Raw genomic sequence first — 16539 nt, forward strand, 5'->3', positions numbered from 1 at the left:
GTGAATAAATTAGAACAAAGAACATGCGCTGCTTCATGGAAAGTCGAGGAAACTGGTGCCTCACATATCTTGAAGCCCCCGTTACCTGGGACGCCAAAGGCAGCGTGCCCACCGCCCTCGCTGTGAGGATGTTACTAGAGAAAAAGCCTGAGGAGAGGGGGCGGCCTGAGAGGTCACGGCCGAGGCTCATCCTCTCTCCTTCGGACTCTGGTTTCCATCTGGCAATGTCAACTTACTTGCCACTCCTGACACAGGAGAAGAATTATTTTCTTTGGGGGAGGGAGTTGGGATTGTCTCATGAGACTTTCTGAGACTCTGGCAGGCGGACCTGGACTAGAATCTTTGCTCCCGCTGCTAAACCCCACGGCAGAGGTGGCACGCGGGCGCCCTGGTCGCCTCTGTTTACAGATGAGGGAAAGCGAGGCACCGAGGGGGTGAGCCCCGCGATCTGAACCCAGGTCAGCCGACTCTACGCTATAGCCGGGCTTTCATCCACGACTCCATGCAGCCCCTTCAACACAGTGGCTCCCTCACGGGGCGCTCCTGCGGCGGGATTTCACCTGGTTAAGTGCAGCGCAGTCCGCAGGAGTGCTCAGCACAGGGTCAGGCTCCCTGTGTCAGCTTCCTTCCCACTAGACCTGATTTCCTGAAGGGAAAGGACTCTCATTTCACACTTTTCCCCACAAGCACAGGACCTGGGACCTGGCACCTGGGAGCCACTCAAGTAGTTACTGAATGAATCAATCGATCAATGAATAACTGACTCCATTGATAACGGAATGTGTGCACACATTATAGAAAGTGTTTACTAAGGATAATTTTTCCTCAAAGAAAACTATGCGCCCAGTGTATCCTGTTTTACTTCAGGGATTGCTCTGTTGTCCTAAAACAGACATCCTTCCAGAAAGAGGCTACCCCAGCTCCCAACACCCACAGATTCTGAGAAAGAAGACCCCTTTAGTATATACTTATCCTCGCCCCATTTATGTGCAATTAAAGGAAGACTCTTTGGGATAAAATCAAAGGAGAAACCCTTTGGAAACTTTTCCTTCAGACTTAAATTTCAATTTATCCTGCTCTTAAAGCAGGGTTTTGATACAAAACTTGCTAATCTGGGTTTCTAAATACAAAGCCTTCAGACCTTTCATTGAAATGCACAGTGATTCAGTTATACATATATACATTCATACGTATATGTGTATATATATATATTCTTTCTTCTCTTAATTTCTTTAAGAGATACATACAATTGTTTAAAACATAAACCACAACATTCTTGAAGGGCTTATGATGTATAAAGGTGTAATATGTATAACTGTAACATAAAGGATGGGGGAAAGGATATGAACCTATATAGTTGCAAGATTTCTGTATTTAACCTGATGTGGTACAATAGTAACTAATTAGACTAAAAAGTTAAAAATGTATATTTTAATCACTAGGGCAACTACTAAAAAATAATGCCAAGAAATACAGCTAAAAAGTCAACAAGAGGGCTTCCCTGGTGGCGCAGTGGTTGAGAGTCCGCCTGCCGATGCAGGGGACACGGGTTCGCGCCCCGGTCCGGGAAGATCCCACATGCTGCGGAGCAGCTGGGCCCGTGAGCCATGGCCGCTGAGCCTGTGCGTCCGGAGCCTGTGCTCCACAACGGGAGAGGCCACAACAGTGAGAGGCCCACGTACCGCAAAAAAAAAAAGTCAACAAGAAAATTAAAATATAATTCTAAAAAGTATTCAAAAACCCCCAAAAGGCAAGAAAGTAGGAACAAAGGAAACAAAACAGATGGGAAAACTAAAAATCAATAATCAATAATAAAATGGTAGATCAAAAACCAAACATATCAATAATTATAGTAACCTTTGATGGACAAAACATTCCACTTAAAAGGCAGAAATTATCACAATGGATTATTTTTTAAAAAAGGAAAAACAAAATTACAAAAATTTAAAAATGAAAAGGAAAAACAACTATATGGAAGCCAGAGACAAGGTCCAACTATATAGGCTGAAAGTAAATACAAAGATAAAAATATTCCATGTAAACAATAAAAAGGAAGGCTGGAGTGGTTCTGTATCAATATAGGCTGAAACAAGTTTAGGGGAAAAAATGTATTACAAGAGATAGAGAGGGAAATTTCATAATGATAAAGGTTAGATTCACCAGGAAGACATAACAATAAAAAATGTTTATGTGCTTAACAAAATACATGATGCAAAAAGTGACAGAATTAAAGATAGAAGTAAACAATTCCAGAATCATTGTTGGAGGTTTTCTCAGCATTTATCAGAACAATTAGAATATGATCAGCAAAGACATATAAGATCTGTGCAACATTACACTTTGACTTCAGTGATATTTATAGAATACCCACAATGACGGAACACACTTTTGAGTGCAGCTGGTATGTTTTCCAGGTTAGATTATATACTGGGCCATAAAACAATTTTCATTGACTGAAAATAACTCAAATCATAGAGGGTATGTTCTCTGACTATAATGGAATAAAATTATAAATGAGTAACAATAAGATAAGGGAAACCCCATATATTTGGAAATTAAACAACCAACCTCTAAATAAATCATAGGCCAAAGGAGAAATCACAAGGGATGTTAGAAAATATAGTTTAATAAAATTTTAATAAAACTAAACTGAATTATAATAAAAATACAACTTACATAAATTTGTGGAATATTGCTAAAGAAGTTCTTAGAGATAAATTTGTAGTCTCTTTTTAAAAAGAAGAAAAATTTTAAATCAAAGATTTGAATTCTCACCTTAAGAAATCAGAAAGAGAATATTAAATAAAATCTAAAACAAAGAGAATAAAGGAAACAATAAAGAGCAAAATTCCAAAAAACGAAACCAAAAAATAGAGAAAGTCAATGAACCAGAAGCTAGTTCTCTGAAAAGATCAATAAAAGTTTTAAGTCTCTATGGGACTTTCCTGGTGGTGCAGTGGTTAAGAATCCACCTGCCAATGCAGGGGACACGGGTTCGAGCTCTGGTCTGGGAAGATCCCACATGCCAAGGAGCCACATGCCCATGCGCCACAACTACTGAACCTGTGCTCTAGAGCTCGCAAGCCACAACTACTGAGCCCGTGTGCCACAACTACTGAAGCCTGTGCACCTAGAACCCGTGCTCCACAGCAAGAGAAGCCACCACAACGAGAAGCCCACGCACTGCAACGAAGAGTAGCCCCCCTCGCCGCAACTAGAGAAAGCCCACATGCAACAAAGACCCAACACAGCTAAAAATAAATAAATAAATAAAATTTAAAAAAATTATAAGTCTCTAGCTGGAGAGAGAGACTGAGAAAAAGAGAGAAAAGGCGGGAGAAAGGATGAGAGAGAGAGAGGAAACTGAGAACACAAATTACAAACATCTGGAACGAAAGAGGCGGTCGCACTACAGATCCTACAGACATTAAAATGGTAAAGAGGGGAAGTCATGAAAAAAACGCCTGATAATACCAAGTGCTGGTGACAATGCAGAGAAACTGGAACCTCCATATCTCACTGGTAGGAATGTAAAACAGTATAGACACTTTGGGAAAAAAGTACGGCAACATCTTATAAAATTAAAGAGGAACTTAGATGGAACCAGCAATCCCAGTCCTATGTATTGACCCAAGAGAAATGAAAACTACGTCCACACACAGACTTGCATGTGGAATGTTCACAGCAGCATTATTCATAATAACCTGAAACTGGAAACAACCCAAGTGCCTGTTAACTGGTGAATGGATGAATTCGTTATATTATATCCATAAGGTGGAATAGTACTCAATTATCAAAAGTTTTAAAAAATTAATACATACATGAATGAACCTCAAAACACTATGGTAAATGAAGGAAATCAAACACGCGCACACAAGAGCTACATACTTCCTTAAAAGGCAATGCCACAGTGTCCAAAGGGATGAGTATTTTCTGGGGCTGGTGATTATGGGAGGGGCTCAGCTGCCAAAGAACATGAGGGAACTTTTTACGGTAACGGGATTGTTCTGTATCTTTACGGTGGTGGTGGTTTAAATGACTGTATATAACTACCAACAGTCATTAACCTGTAAAATTAAAATAGGTGAGTTTTATTGCTTATAAATAATACCTCTATAAAACTTGGAACAAAAAGAGTTCCTTTAAATCAGCTAGTCTTAGACTGTCAGTAATTAGACAAAGCATTAACAGATACCTTGGGGAATTCCCTGGCCATCTAGTGGTTAATACTCTGTGCTTCCACAGCAGGGGTGCACGGGTCCGATCCCTTGTCAGGAACTAAGATCCCACAAGCCACGTGGTGTGGCCAATTAAAAAAAAAAAAAAGATATCTTGGCCAACCTTCCTGTTAAGGGGTGAATTGTTGTAAATCAACAATTAAAAAGAAAAATTTAAATAAAAGCAGAGAAAAGAAGTTACAAGTATATGAAAAACAAAGATTTTTTTAAAGGTAAATTGTATCTCCTCCAAAGAGGAGTCCTAACCCCAGCACCTAGGGTTAAATTTTTTCTTAAAAAAATATGACCTTATTTGGAAATAGGATCTTTACAGAGGTAATCAAGTTATTATAAAATGAGGTCATTAGGGGGGCCCTCATCCAGTATAACTGGTGTCCTTATAAAAAAGGGAGACAGAGAGATACACACCCAGAGGGAAGAGGGTGTAAGTCATACAGGGAGAAGGTGGCCAGGTGACTGGAGTGATGCACTCCACAGGGAGCTGGAGAGAGTTCCTTCCCTAGAGCATCATGGACAACAGGGCTCTGGCAGCATCTTGATTCTGGACTTCAGGTGCCCAAAACTGTGAGAAAATGAAATTCTGCTGTTTCCAGCCACTCGGTTTGCGGTACTTTGTGTTGGCGGCCCCGGGATCGCAACCCCCTGCCTGCTGACACTAACGTGCTGACTACACTGACCATCACATGCTTGTCCAGCTTCCCAAGTAATTGCTCCGAGATGAGAAGCCCCCAAACAGAGAGAAATATTATACAACGCCCCCAAGGAAGCAAGTATTTTTCTTCTAAATTGGCTAGTAAACGCCGACTTCTTCATGGGATTGTTAGGCCAGGGCAAGAGCCACCAGGAAGTAATTTTAAACTTCATCAGAACATTTTATAAACATAAAACAGATCAGCTACACGGAACCTATTCACTATATGTAAATTCCTTCATTTTAAACACTCAAGTTAGGCTGGCAGGAAACCCAGTGATGGGTGCCCACCACGCTCTCAATTTCAAAACACAGCAGGCACACTGTGGAATTGAGTCTCTTTTTGGTTAAAGCCTCATTTCACTTGAGTGCTGAAAACTCACTGATTTTTGTTTAAAATACTACCTATAGTTGTTACCAGCACTTGTATTTTGCAACTTGCTTTCCTAGGATCGGGAATTTGGGACTTGACATGCGGTATAAAATCAGTATGTGTACATTTTGCTTATTGATATGCTGTGATCTGAGGGAATCTGGAATGTTTTACCAAGATAAAGCTTAAATTTTTTCTTAAAAAAACAAAACAAAACAAAAACAAAAAAACACAGCAGGCACAGTCCACACAGACGTGCCTGCCCGTGAGTGAAATGTGAACGGCCCCTACCCCACTGGCTGCCACCAGCCTTCCATGCAGTCACTAAACGAAATTGTAAGAAATTGCCAACTTGATTGAATCACCCTGAAGACTTTGAAAACAGTTTTGTACTGGTGAACGTAGAAATGTTGCTTTCACTTTACCGTGAGCAGCTTCTTTTGGTCTCTCCCCTCTCCTCCCCTACAAACTTCCTCTCCCCTCTGCAGACTATATTTCTTATCACTAACACTGAACATTTATCAGCCATTAAAATACAGGACTGGCACATGCAATCAACCTACCTCTTGTGATGAAGACAGGGGCCCCTCACAGGTGACACAGTATCTCAGGTGAGCAGGGTTCCCTGTGCCGCAGGTGCGGCAGATCGCTTTCTCCTTGAAAACAGAGAATGAGAAATACATGTTTCCACGGAGGCTCTCTCATTTCTTCACAGATAAATGTATTCATTTTTCCTGCCAATTCATCTGCATAGTATAGCATACTAGGACTAAAGGGTGTTAATAAGGTGGAATAATATAAGAGGTACATTATCTACCACCATGATGACTAGCAGTCAGATATTCTGATGATTTCATGATCTAAAACTTATCTTTCAAAATAACTTACATGGAACACAAGTTTGAACACACACACACACACCATGCAAAAAGGGAAACCATATGTAGCTGTGCTGATTTGAAGTGGCATCTGTAGGTTGATTCAAGTTTAAGGTTTTATTTCAAGGCATGATACTCTGAAAGCCATGAAAGCCAGAATTGAGAAGTTTCATATTTATTTAATCACGCTTTCTATTTCTTTCTTATTCAGTATTTAGTATGTAAATTCTTTAAGTCCAAGAAATCAAAGTACTGTTCAAAAAAAAAAGAAAGAGGGCTTCCCTGGTGGCGCAGTTGTTGAGAGTCCGCCTGCCAATGCAGGGGACATGGATTCGTGCCCCGGTCCGGGAGGATCCCACATGCCGCGGAGTGGCTGGGCCCGTGAGCCATGGCTGCTGAGCTTGCGCATCGGGAGCCTGTGCTCCGCAACGGGAGAGGCCACAACAGTGAGAGGCCCGCGTACCGCAAAAAAAAAAAAAAAAAAAAAGAAATAGGTGTTCCTTTGAGCAAACAGCTGTGCAAGGAAATCATTAAGCAGTCTTTCCAGCCGATCAGCCAGCTAGAGGCCCTATACTAACACCCAGACCCTGAAATTGGATTTAGGAATTATTACAACATAAAGTGTCAGACAAATGAACATAGTTTTGAAAGAAACAAACCCCAAAATGAAAAAACTGAAAGAGAGTACTCATTTGGCCTTAGGAAGGCAAAGTGACTATGTTGCACTGCTTCTGAGTTATCATTTTTTTCATTGTGGAAACTGTGCTACTTGGTGGGCTCCGTCTCCTGGCTTCAACAATAAACAGGAAGGCCCAAGACCAGCAAAAGAGTATACGTTTACAAGTAACCTAGTTCTTGGCCTGGGGTCTACCCACGGGGCTTTATATTAAATGAATTTAGATTTGCTCTGTAGTTTCTCACTTAGAAATGGAAAAGTAAAAAGACCATCTTAGAAAATGGGTCATAAGTTCAACCTTCTGAGTCAGGAACCTGGGGATAAGCTGCAATACAGAAAACAACAAGAGAAAAAGAAAAGATGGTTAACACAGCCTAGCCAGAGTTCGGCCATGGGAGGTTGGTAACTAACATCTGTTTAGTCACTGGACTATTCTGCAGAATTCCCCTGTCCTTTCCAAGTCATCCTCAAGTCCCACTTACGTAAAAGAACCCAAGGTCTTCCTAGGAGCCAGAGCCAGCTCGGGAAACCACAGTTCCCAGCCCAGAGAACGCCTCAAGGGCAGAGGCCAACTCACTGCTCCTCAAAATGGCAGAGAACCGTAGACTTGCTGTCCGTGGGTCCTGACACCTCCCAGTTCCAGCTTTCTCCCCAGTTGCTTAAGGTCCCCAAAGCATAATCTGCAATCATCAGAGCTTTTCTGTGAGATTTAAGGCAGTGATCTTCCTGATCTGGTAGAATCCACTGAGAAGTGAAACACATTTCCTGTCCCTCAGTTAAAATACAGTGAGATCAAATGAAAATAATCCATCTGTTTGCTGCAAGAAATACTCTAGAAAGAGAAAACTATAAACTAAGTAAAACTGCTTACTTATTAAGTCCAATGGCCCTCAACTTGCAGGACCCACAATCTAAAACTAGTATGTCCTGGGACTTCCCTGGTGGCTCAGCAGATAAGACTCCACACACCCAATGCAGGAGGCCCAGGTTCGATCCCTGGTCAGGGAACTAGATCCCACATGCATGCCGCAACTAAGACTTCGCATGCCGCAACTAAGACTTTGCATACCACAACTAAGGAGCCCACGTGCTGCAACTAAGATCTGGTGCAACCCAATAAATAAGTAAATATAAAAATAAATAAATGGGTAAACTTTTAAAAAATAAAAAAATAAATAGAACTAGTATGTCCTCCATACCTGCCATTTGTGTACGTGTGTGTGTCTGTGTGTGTGTGGTGAGAGCACCTGGAATCTACTCTCTTAGCAAATTTCCAGTATACAAAGATGGATATGTTAATTAGCTTGACTGAAATAATCATTTCACTCTGTATATGTATATCAAAGCATCACCACCGGGGCTTCCCTGGTGGCGCAGTGGTTGAGAGTCCGCCTGCCGATGCAGGGGACACGGGTTCGTGCCCCGGTCCGGGAAGATTCCACATGCCACAGAGCGGCTGGGCCCATAAGCCATGGCCGCTGGGTCTGTGCGTCCGGAGCCTGTGCTCTGCAGAGGGAGAGGCCACAACAGTGAAAGGCCTGTGTACCGAAAAAAAAAAAATCACCACCTTAAAGATATGAAATTTTTATGAAAATAAATAAATAAATAAATAATGAAAACTAGCATGACAGGGGCTTCCTTGGTGGCTCAGTGGTTAAGAATCCGCCTGCCAATGCAGGGAGTATGGGCTCAAGACCTGGTCCGGGAAGATCCCACATGCTGCAGAGCATCTAAGCCTGTGTGCCACAACTGCTGAGCCTGCGCTCTAGAGCCCACGAGCCACAACTACTGAGCCCTCATGCCGAGAGCCTGTGCTCTGCAACAGAGAAGCCACCACAGTGAGAAGCCCGTGCACCGCAACAAAGTGTAGCCCCTGCTCACCGCAACTAGAGAAAGCCTGCACATAGCAACGAAGACCTGATGCAGCTTAAAATAAATAAATTTATTAAAAGAAAAAACAACTAGCATGACATAACTCTGCCCAGGCCAAACTAACTTTGCCCAATCCCAATACTGCCTTGCAAAACTCTCTTTAAACAGAGTGAAGTAAGTCAGAAAGAGAAAAATTAGTATCATATATTAATGCATATATGTGGAACCTAGAAAAATGGTACAGATGAACAAGTTTGCAGGGCAGAAATAGAGACACAGACATAGAGAACAAACATATGGACACCAAGGGGGGAAAGCAGCGGGGGTGGTGGTGGTGGTGGGATGAATTGGGAGATTGGAATTGACATATATACACTAACATGTATAAAATAGATAACTAATAAGAACTTGCTGTATAAAAAAATAAAATAACATTCAAACAATTTTTTTTGAATTTAATAATCTTTGTTTCTTAGAGTAGTTTAAGGTCCACGTCAAAACTGAGAAGACATTACAGGGAGTTCCCATATACACACCTGTCCGCACACACAACCCCCCAGTATGAACATCCCGCACCAGATGGTGCATTTGTCACAACCAATGAACCTGCACTGGCACATCCTCATCTTCCAAAGCTCACAGTTTACCTCAGGCTGCATTCCTGTCAAATTCTCTTTAAAATCGCCCAACCGCGGTACTGAAACCCTATAAATACCCTTCCCCATCTTCTCTCTTCTGAGATGCTGCTAAGATGGTCAAAGTGCTGGTTCATCTCACTGTATTCGGTCCAGTAAGCACAGCCTTCTTGGTCGACAGGCTTTCCTCATGGTTTCTGGGGTGGCTTCTTGACACCACGCGGCTCACTTCTTGAAGAGCAGTGACCATGACCCCCAGATAAAAACCTTGTATCACAATCACTACATCATAGATTCACATATGTCCGTAGGGATGATGTGGGACTCAGGCCACCACCAGGCAGCCTTAATGAGGATCCTAAACATTTACAACAAGCACTTTATAAAAAGCCAATACCCTCGTTTGCTGCCTCATCCACAGCACTGGCAACACATTGACCAGTTGAACGGTTCCAAGCAATTTCGTGGACCCGGCTTAGTCACTGGGGTAAAACTTTTCCTTACAAAGCAGCTGGAAGATGAGAACAATTTTCTAATCTCCAAAATGATAAGCTTTAATTGACACAAACCAGTAGGTACTGGCAAACTTAATCTCAAAGAGGATTTTGTAAGATGCCAAGGTCAACTTGACACAGAGCGGTGGTTACACTGGCATTAGCCCTGAATCATTGGGCGAGGGGCTGGGGTCTCATAGGAGGTACCTGTGCCCTCGCTGTGTGAGTCCTCAGATCTCTTTCAAAGAGTAATGACTTCACGGGGATCCCAGCCCTAAGCCTCACAGATTCCAGGAACCCCAGACACAATGGGAGTCCTGGAGGTAAAACATGTGTTGCTAGTTAGAGCCAGAAGGAAGCTGAAGGTCTCTTTCTAAAAGAGTTCATGTGTTCTGGTCTAAGGGGAGATGCTGACATTAGTTTTCAACTGTAGAAAACGGCCAAAGGGATGCCTTTGTTTTTTGTAAAAGAAAGAAAGAACGAACGAAAGAGGGACTTCCCTGGTGGCACAGTGGTTAAGAATCCACCTGCCAATGCAGGAGACACAGGTTCGAGCCCTGGTCTGGGAAGATCCCACATGCCGTGGAGCAACTAAGCCCGCGAGCCACAACTACTGAAGCCCGCGCACATAGAGCCTGTGCTCCGCAACAAGGAGAAGCCACCACAATGGAAGCCCGCGTACCGCAATGAAGAGTAGCACCCTCTCTCCGCAACTAGAGAAAACCCGTGGGCAGCAATGAAGACCCAATGCAGCCATAAATCAATCAATTAATTAATTTAAAAAATAAGAAAGAAAAGGGAGGGAGGGAGGCAGGAAGAGTCAAACAAACAAAACCAAATTTAAATGTGTGAATATATAGAAATATGTTTCTGTGCATCTAGATAAATACATAGAAGGACACTCACTAAGCTGCTGTCATTGGTTATTTCAGGGGATAGAAACAGAGGTGGGGTAGGGAAATTACACACTTCATTGTATATCTTTGGACTATTTCACGTGTTACTGAAAATTAGAAAATTTTTAAAAACATAAAATCCTCTCCTATTCTGAAATACAGGCCAGAGGATAAAAGAAGAAACTCCTGCTACTATATCTTCTAATCCTGGCAGTAGAAAAAAGTATCTGATGCAGCAAAATTCCTCAGCGTTGACAAGGGCTTTACATCAACACAAGAGAAGCCTGCCACAGCGGTTGGGTCTGTCTGCATCACAGCAGGAAGAGGACCGATGGTGCTCTGTGTACTTTGTGGAGTGAGATGGAGACCAACCTAGAAATGGGAGGGAGGCATCAACTGGCCTTGCTGGCGCTTTGGGGAGGGACGGCACGCTGGCTTCCGTGAGCAGCTTACACAGGTGTTCCCACTGACCTCAGAGGAGGCTCTCTGGGTGAGAATGTCATCTAAAAATCTGTCGCCCTTATAACTTCTGGGAAAGCCACTGGGATGAAGATTTCCAACCAGGGTCCTTCTGTGGGTAGCAGCAATACGGAATGTCCCATCGTAAAAATCAGGCATTTCCCAGCAGATCAGATGTTACGGTGACAAAGGTCGCTCTAAAAATCAAGTCTGATTAAAAGCCTTCCTTGCTTTTAACCCTCCAGAGTCCATTGGGAAAGAAGGGTAGAGAAGGCACCATTTCCCACAGCCCACGGGCCCCGCCAGCATTTCTGCAGCTCACGAACCCGAACTGCTTGCAAAGTTCTGGAGCACATCCTGCAGTTTCCGGTCTCTGTGCATCTTTCTGGCACGCCCCCCTCCTCCACCTCATACCTGAACACACACCCACGCATCACTTCTCTTTGTCCCACCCCTTCCCATATGGCAAATGCCTGTGCCTCCTACAACTTCTGCTCAGATGACACCCTCTCTTCAAAGCTATCCCTGGCCCTGGCCCCTGATAAGAGCTGACGAATCCTCCTCTGTGCCCCCTGCCACCACGGCAAGCGGGGGCCCAGATCACTGGGGCAGTGGGTGCAGGGGTCACAGCCCGGGGAATGCAGCGAGCAGAGCCCTAGAGGGTGGTCCGGGAAGCAGCAGCTGGTAAAGCCACATCCAAAGGTGCCTTTGAAAAAGCTGCTCAGTAGCTGAGGGCTGGCACGGGAGGGGCAAGGTGGAACCCCGAGAAACTGGGCGAACCTGAAGGAAGGTTCATGGCTGCGCCTTGGTGAGGGATGCCAGCTGCCTGGGGACCTCGCTCCTTCCTCAGGCTCCTTTCCTTAATCATCCCTGTTCAGTGACCCTAGAGCAGGTGTCCAGCGACTGCTTCTCAGGCTCACACCACTCCCTGTGCCACCTGGCACTGCTGGGAGCTCAGACTTATTCCAGTAAATTCTTAGGGTGCAGAACGTATTGTGTACATGGTAAAGTACACAAAAAAGAAGAGGATGGAGCGCCCAGAGTGACCCAAATGCTTTGGTAAAAGCAGCTCAACTAAAGCAGTGTAACTAATAGTATAAGACATACAGCTGTTGAAGTCACGTCTTTATTAAAAACAACAGTAAATCGTATGAGTCCAATGTTAACACAGACAAAACACCAGGGAAAAAAACACCGTGCCAACAGAAATGGTCCTGAGATTCTCACTTCTGGAGATAATGATAAATGTACCCTAAATCATTATTTCCTAAGGTCTTGAGAAAGTTAATGTTTTAGAGAGCCCTTTACTGAAGCTGTGCCCATGTGAGGCATTTTTAGCTAATGTGAAGCTTGGGTGCTCAGCAATTCCATGACTCTCTTTGAAAACTCAACATCAGAAGTCAAACAGGCTTGATTTTCTAAACTTCATCTTTGAATTATCAATTGATTTCCTCATTATAAGGTATATGTTCTGCCTTTGGCCCATTAATAGAGTAGAAATCAGTTTCAAGTGATTGTCTCTCTCCTCAAAACTGTACTTTAAAAAGGGGTCACTCTCAGGAATAAAGACGCAGACATAGAGAATGGACTTGAGGACGTGGGGAGGGGGAAGGGTCAGCTGGAATGAAGTGAGAGAGTGGCATGGACATAGATACACTACCAAATGTAAAATAGATAGCTAGTGGGAAGCAGCTGCATAGCACAGGGAGATCAGCTCGGTGCTTTGTGACCGCCTGGAGGGGTGGGATAGGGAGGGAGGGAGGGAGACGCAAGAGGGAGGAGATATGGGGATATATGTATGCATATAGCTGATTCACTTTGTTATACAGCAGAAACTAACACAACATTGTAAAGCAATTATACCCCAATAGAGATGTTAAAAAAAAAGAGAGAAGGCAAAAAAAAGGGGGTCACTCCTGGATTTGAGGGTCCTAATCACTATAGAAGTCCTATGTTTATCCTCAACAGAGGACTTGCTTATACCTTTGTACCCCCTGTCTTTCCACAACATGGGAAGAAGTCTGGGTTTCAAATGCTGAAGGTGACATGATATATACTGAACCTGGCTCTCAGCCAACACTTACCCCTATTCCTCCTGTTTTGAATAGTTCAAAGGGTTCGAAATGATATTATCTTCAAATATCCCGGATAATGTAAATATTAGCGAGAACAGGTGCTGCTGTGATTGACAGAACAGCCAAAATCATGGTGACTTAAACAAGAGAGAAGCTGGTGTCTCACTCTCATGTATAGGAAGTTTGGAGATAGGCCTCCAGGGCTGTATGGTGGCTTCCTGCAGTGACTTTTAAAGTTTCTTAAGATTGAAAACAGTCATCAAACAAAAAGATTAGTAAATTTTCATCTACCTGACTTTGGCCCAGCCAGTTCTTCAAAATCTCACTTCTGAAGGTTTACTTAGCCTGGGATACTTTTGAACATTTTTTTCACAGTGAAGGGGAGCTGGGACATGTAAGAAAAAGTGGACTTACCTTTTCTCTCATAAACTTTGCCCACATAGACTCCACAAGGTCATTTTTGGAGTGCTACAGTCCTAATTATACGTTAAGTCCACGCACTTCCCTTATTGCTAAAAATTCTTGCTTTTTTAATCCCCAAAGTTATCTTTATTAAAATCTATTTCATCCTCTAGCGACGTTCACTTGAGGTCAAGTAAAAAGGAGGTGAATGGGACTATAAATTGAAAAATGGAGAAAAGATACACTTGTATGTTCAATAATTCTACCAAAAAAATTTTCATGGCATGACATCATTTGTCTAACAAGATTTTTTTAATGTTCATGATGATACTTAACTTTTTCATCCATGTGACTAGCTGTAATCCTTCTTTTCTACGTAATAGAGACCCATAATCAAACAAAGCAAATGAAAACATGAAGTGACTTTAAGGACAAGATGAAAAGTCAATATTAATTACAATGTTCGAGTTTAAATATATGAAGTAAACAACTGTCTGTGTTAGCTGCAGTGCAATTTGTCCTCCAAATCCATGTTCAGGGAACACATTTCTGTGTATCTCTCTTGATATTTAGATCCTACTGGCAAGTTAAACTCTTGGGCAGATGCCTTTCCAAAAATGAGAGTGGATTTTGTTCACAGGTATCAGCTTATCAATTGTTAGCCAATTCCATCAGCTGAAGAAAGATGTTTAATGGTTTGAACATTAATTTCTATGTGTTTTATTCACACTTTTATGGATTCACATTTCATTACCTTCAAGCGGAGGTTGGCCTGTGGCTGCAGCTGTGGAGTGAGAGGAGCCTCACAGACCACACAGATGGGCGTATTCACGGGCACCAGGTTTTCACATTCTGCACATAAGCCCATCTGCACAAAGAACGAGGTCAGGTTGGCAAAAACTGAAGGTATAAGTAGATCTTAAAATGTAAGGTTTAATTTGCTTTAATAAAAATTTCTTTTAAATAATTACCACTTTTATTCTTATTTCCTTCCTATTAAAGTAAAAACATGTTTATTGTAGAAAAGAGAGGTATAAAGAAAAGAAAAAATAGCTTACAGCATGATGGAGTGAGGAAATCGACACATCTTCTCTCCAAAAAGCAATTATAAAGTTGGATAAAACTTTAAAAATTCTGAAAGTCAACCAAAGACAGACAACAAACTGAAAAGTAATGAACTTCGTGCAAGGACACCACACGTCTGTTGGGTCTTGCTTGGGCTGTCCCCATCCTCCTCCAGCTCTGTCAGCGTGGAGGCTCCACAGAGCAGGGAGGGCTGTGAAAAGCAGCAGCTTCGCGGCTGCTGACGGGCAGGGCTCGTGTGACTTGGAGCACGGTTAAGGTGATGATCTCAGTGGCAAGCAAACAGGGAGGACAGTGGATCCACTAGCCTGAGCTCATGGTCCTGTTTGGGGCAACTGATGAACCAGCAACTAGCCAGGGACCTGAAGGGGAGTTCCAGAAGGTAGGTCATCTCTAGGGGGCTTGATAAGCTCCTCCCACACCCTCAGTTGACTGGAAGATGTTCAGATGTGCAGCGTTAGACCTAAGAGGGTCCAAGCCACCCACACATCCTTGGCTGCACATGAAGATACAAGAGAGCTCAGCATAAAGTAGGAGCTGGGGCAGGCCTGAAAACAGCCTGAAGTTTGAATGTTCCGCCCAGCCCACAACAGATCCCTCGGCAGAGACTGGAAGCCTTGGAGTACCAAGGTGTTTGAGCACAACTTCTGGCCAATCTTCAGTCGAAGTCTAAGCTATGCACACCCAGGGCTGATCCCAGGCTTAAAAATAAAACAAGGGGGGCTTCCCTGGTGGTGCGGTGGTTGAGAGTCCACCTGCCGATGCAGAGGACACAGGTTCGTGCCCCGGTCTGGGAAGATCCCACATGCCGCGGAGCGGCTGGGCCCGTGAGCCATGGCCGCTGAGCCTGCGCGTCCGGAGCCTGTGCTCCGCAACGGGAGAGGCCACAACAGTGAGAGGCCCGCGTACCACAGTAAATAAATAAATAAATAAATAAATAAATAAATAAATAAATAAATAAATAAAACAAGGGGAAAACCCTGATATTAGTGGCTGAAAACTGCAGGGAAGACAGGCTTGAAAGAGTTAATCCAAGTAAACAAACAAAAAAACCAAAACAACACCACAAGGAGAAAAAGTCAGAATCCAGACTTATTATACTCTCTAAAATGTCCAAAATTCAAGAAAAAATTGTGAGATGTGCAAAAAACAAGAAAGTGTGACCAGTACTCAGGGGAAACAAACAGTCAATAGAAATTGTTTCTGAGGGGAGGAAAAGAAGATATATTGGAGCAAAGCTTCTGTGTATTACTGGATTTAAATTAAATTATTCTGAAATAGACTTGAGAAATTAAGGAGTATGTTGTAATCTCTAGCATTCTCTTAGAAAATAACTTTTAAAAAGAAAAGAACTTTTTAAAATAGTAAAAAAAAATAGGAAACATAGGAATGAAAATGGCATACTAAAAATTATTTATTTAACACAAAAGAAGGAAGTAAAGGAGGAACAGAGGAACAAAAAAGACGTGAGACAAATAGAAAACAAACAGCAAAACAGCATATGTAAATCCAACCATATCATTAAAGACATTAAATGTGAATAGACAATAACACCACATTCAAAAGGCAGAGACTGTCAGATGGGATAAAAAAACGAGAGGTATGCCTGACTAGAGACATGACCTAGATTCAAAGATACAAATAGGTTGAAAATACACGTATAGAAAAAGGTATATAATGGAAATAGTAAGGGTAAGGGAGCTAGAGTGACTGCATAAATATCAGGAAAAAAGGACTTTAAAAACAAGAAATGATCCTAGAGACAAA

At 42.7% G+C, this 16539-nt stretch overlaps 1 protein-coding gene across 12 annotated transcripts in view; it reads right to left on the minus strand.

The window, feature by feature from the left end:
• DZANK1 (double zinc ribbon and ankyrin repeat domains 1) overlaps positions 1-16539 on the minus strand; it is a 74648-nt gene that overhangs the window by 28811 nt on the left and 29298 nt on the right. For 11 of the 12 annotated variants that reach the window (XR_009559153.2, XM_030872441.2, XM_030872438.2 and 8 more), the window contains exons 9-10: positions 14444-14557; positions 5866-5958 (exon numbers count right to left, since the gene is read on the minus strand). Coding sequence is in view for 11 of the 12 variants with exons in the window: in XM_030872441.2 (XP_030728301.1) it covers positions 5866-5958; positions 14444-14557 (207 nt within the window). In the remaining variant the exon portion in view is untranslated. The remainder of the gene's footprint in view (positions 1-5865; positions 5959-14443; positions 14558-16539) is intronic. The other variant, XM_060285516.1, reaches the window with a different exon arrangement.

Source organism: Globicephala melas, chromosome 15 (genome assembly GCF_963455315.2).
Source record: "Globicephala melas chromosome 15, mGloMel1.2, whole genome shotgun sequence".
Classification (NCBI taxonomy): domain Eukaryota; kingdom Metazoa; phylum Chordata; class Mammalia; order Artiodactyla; family Delphinidae; genus Globicephala; species Globicephala melas.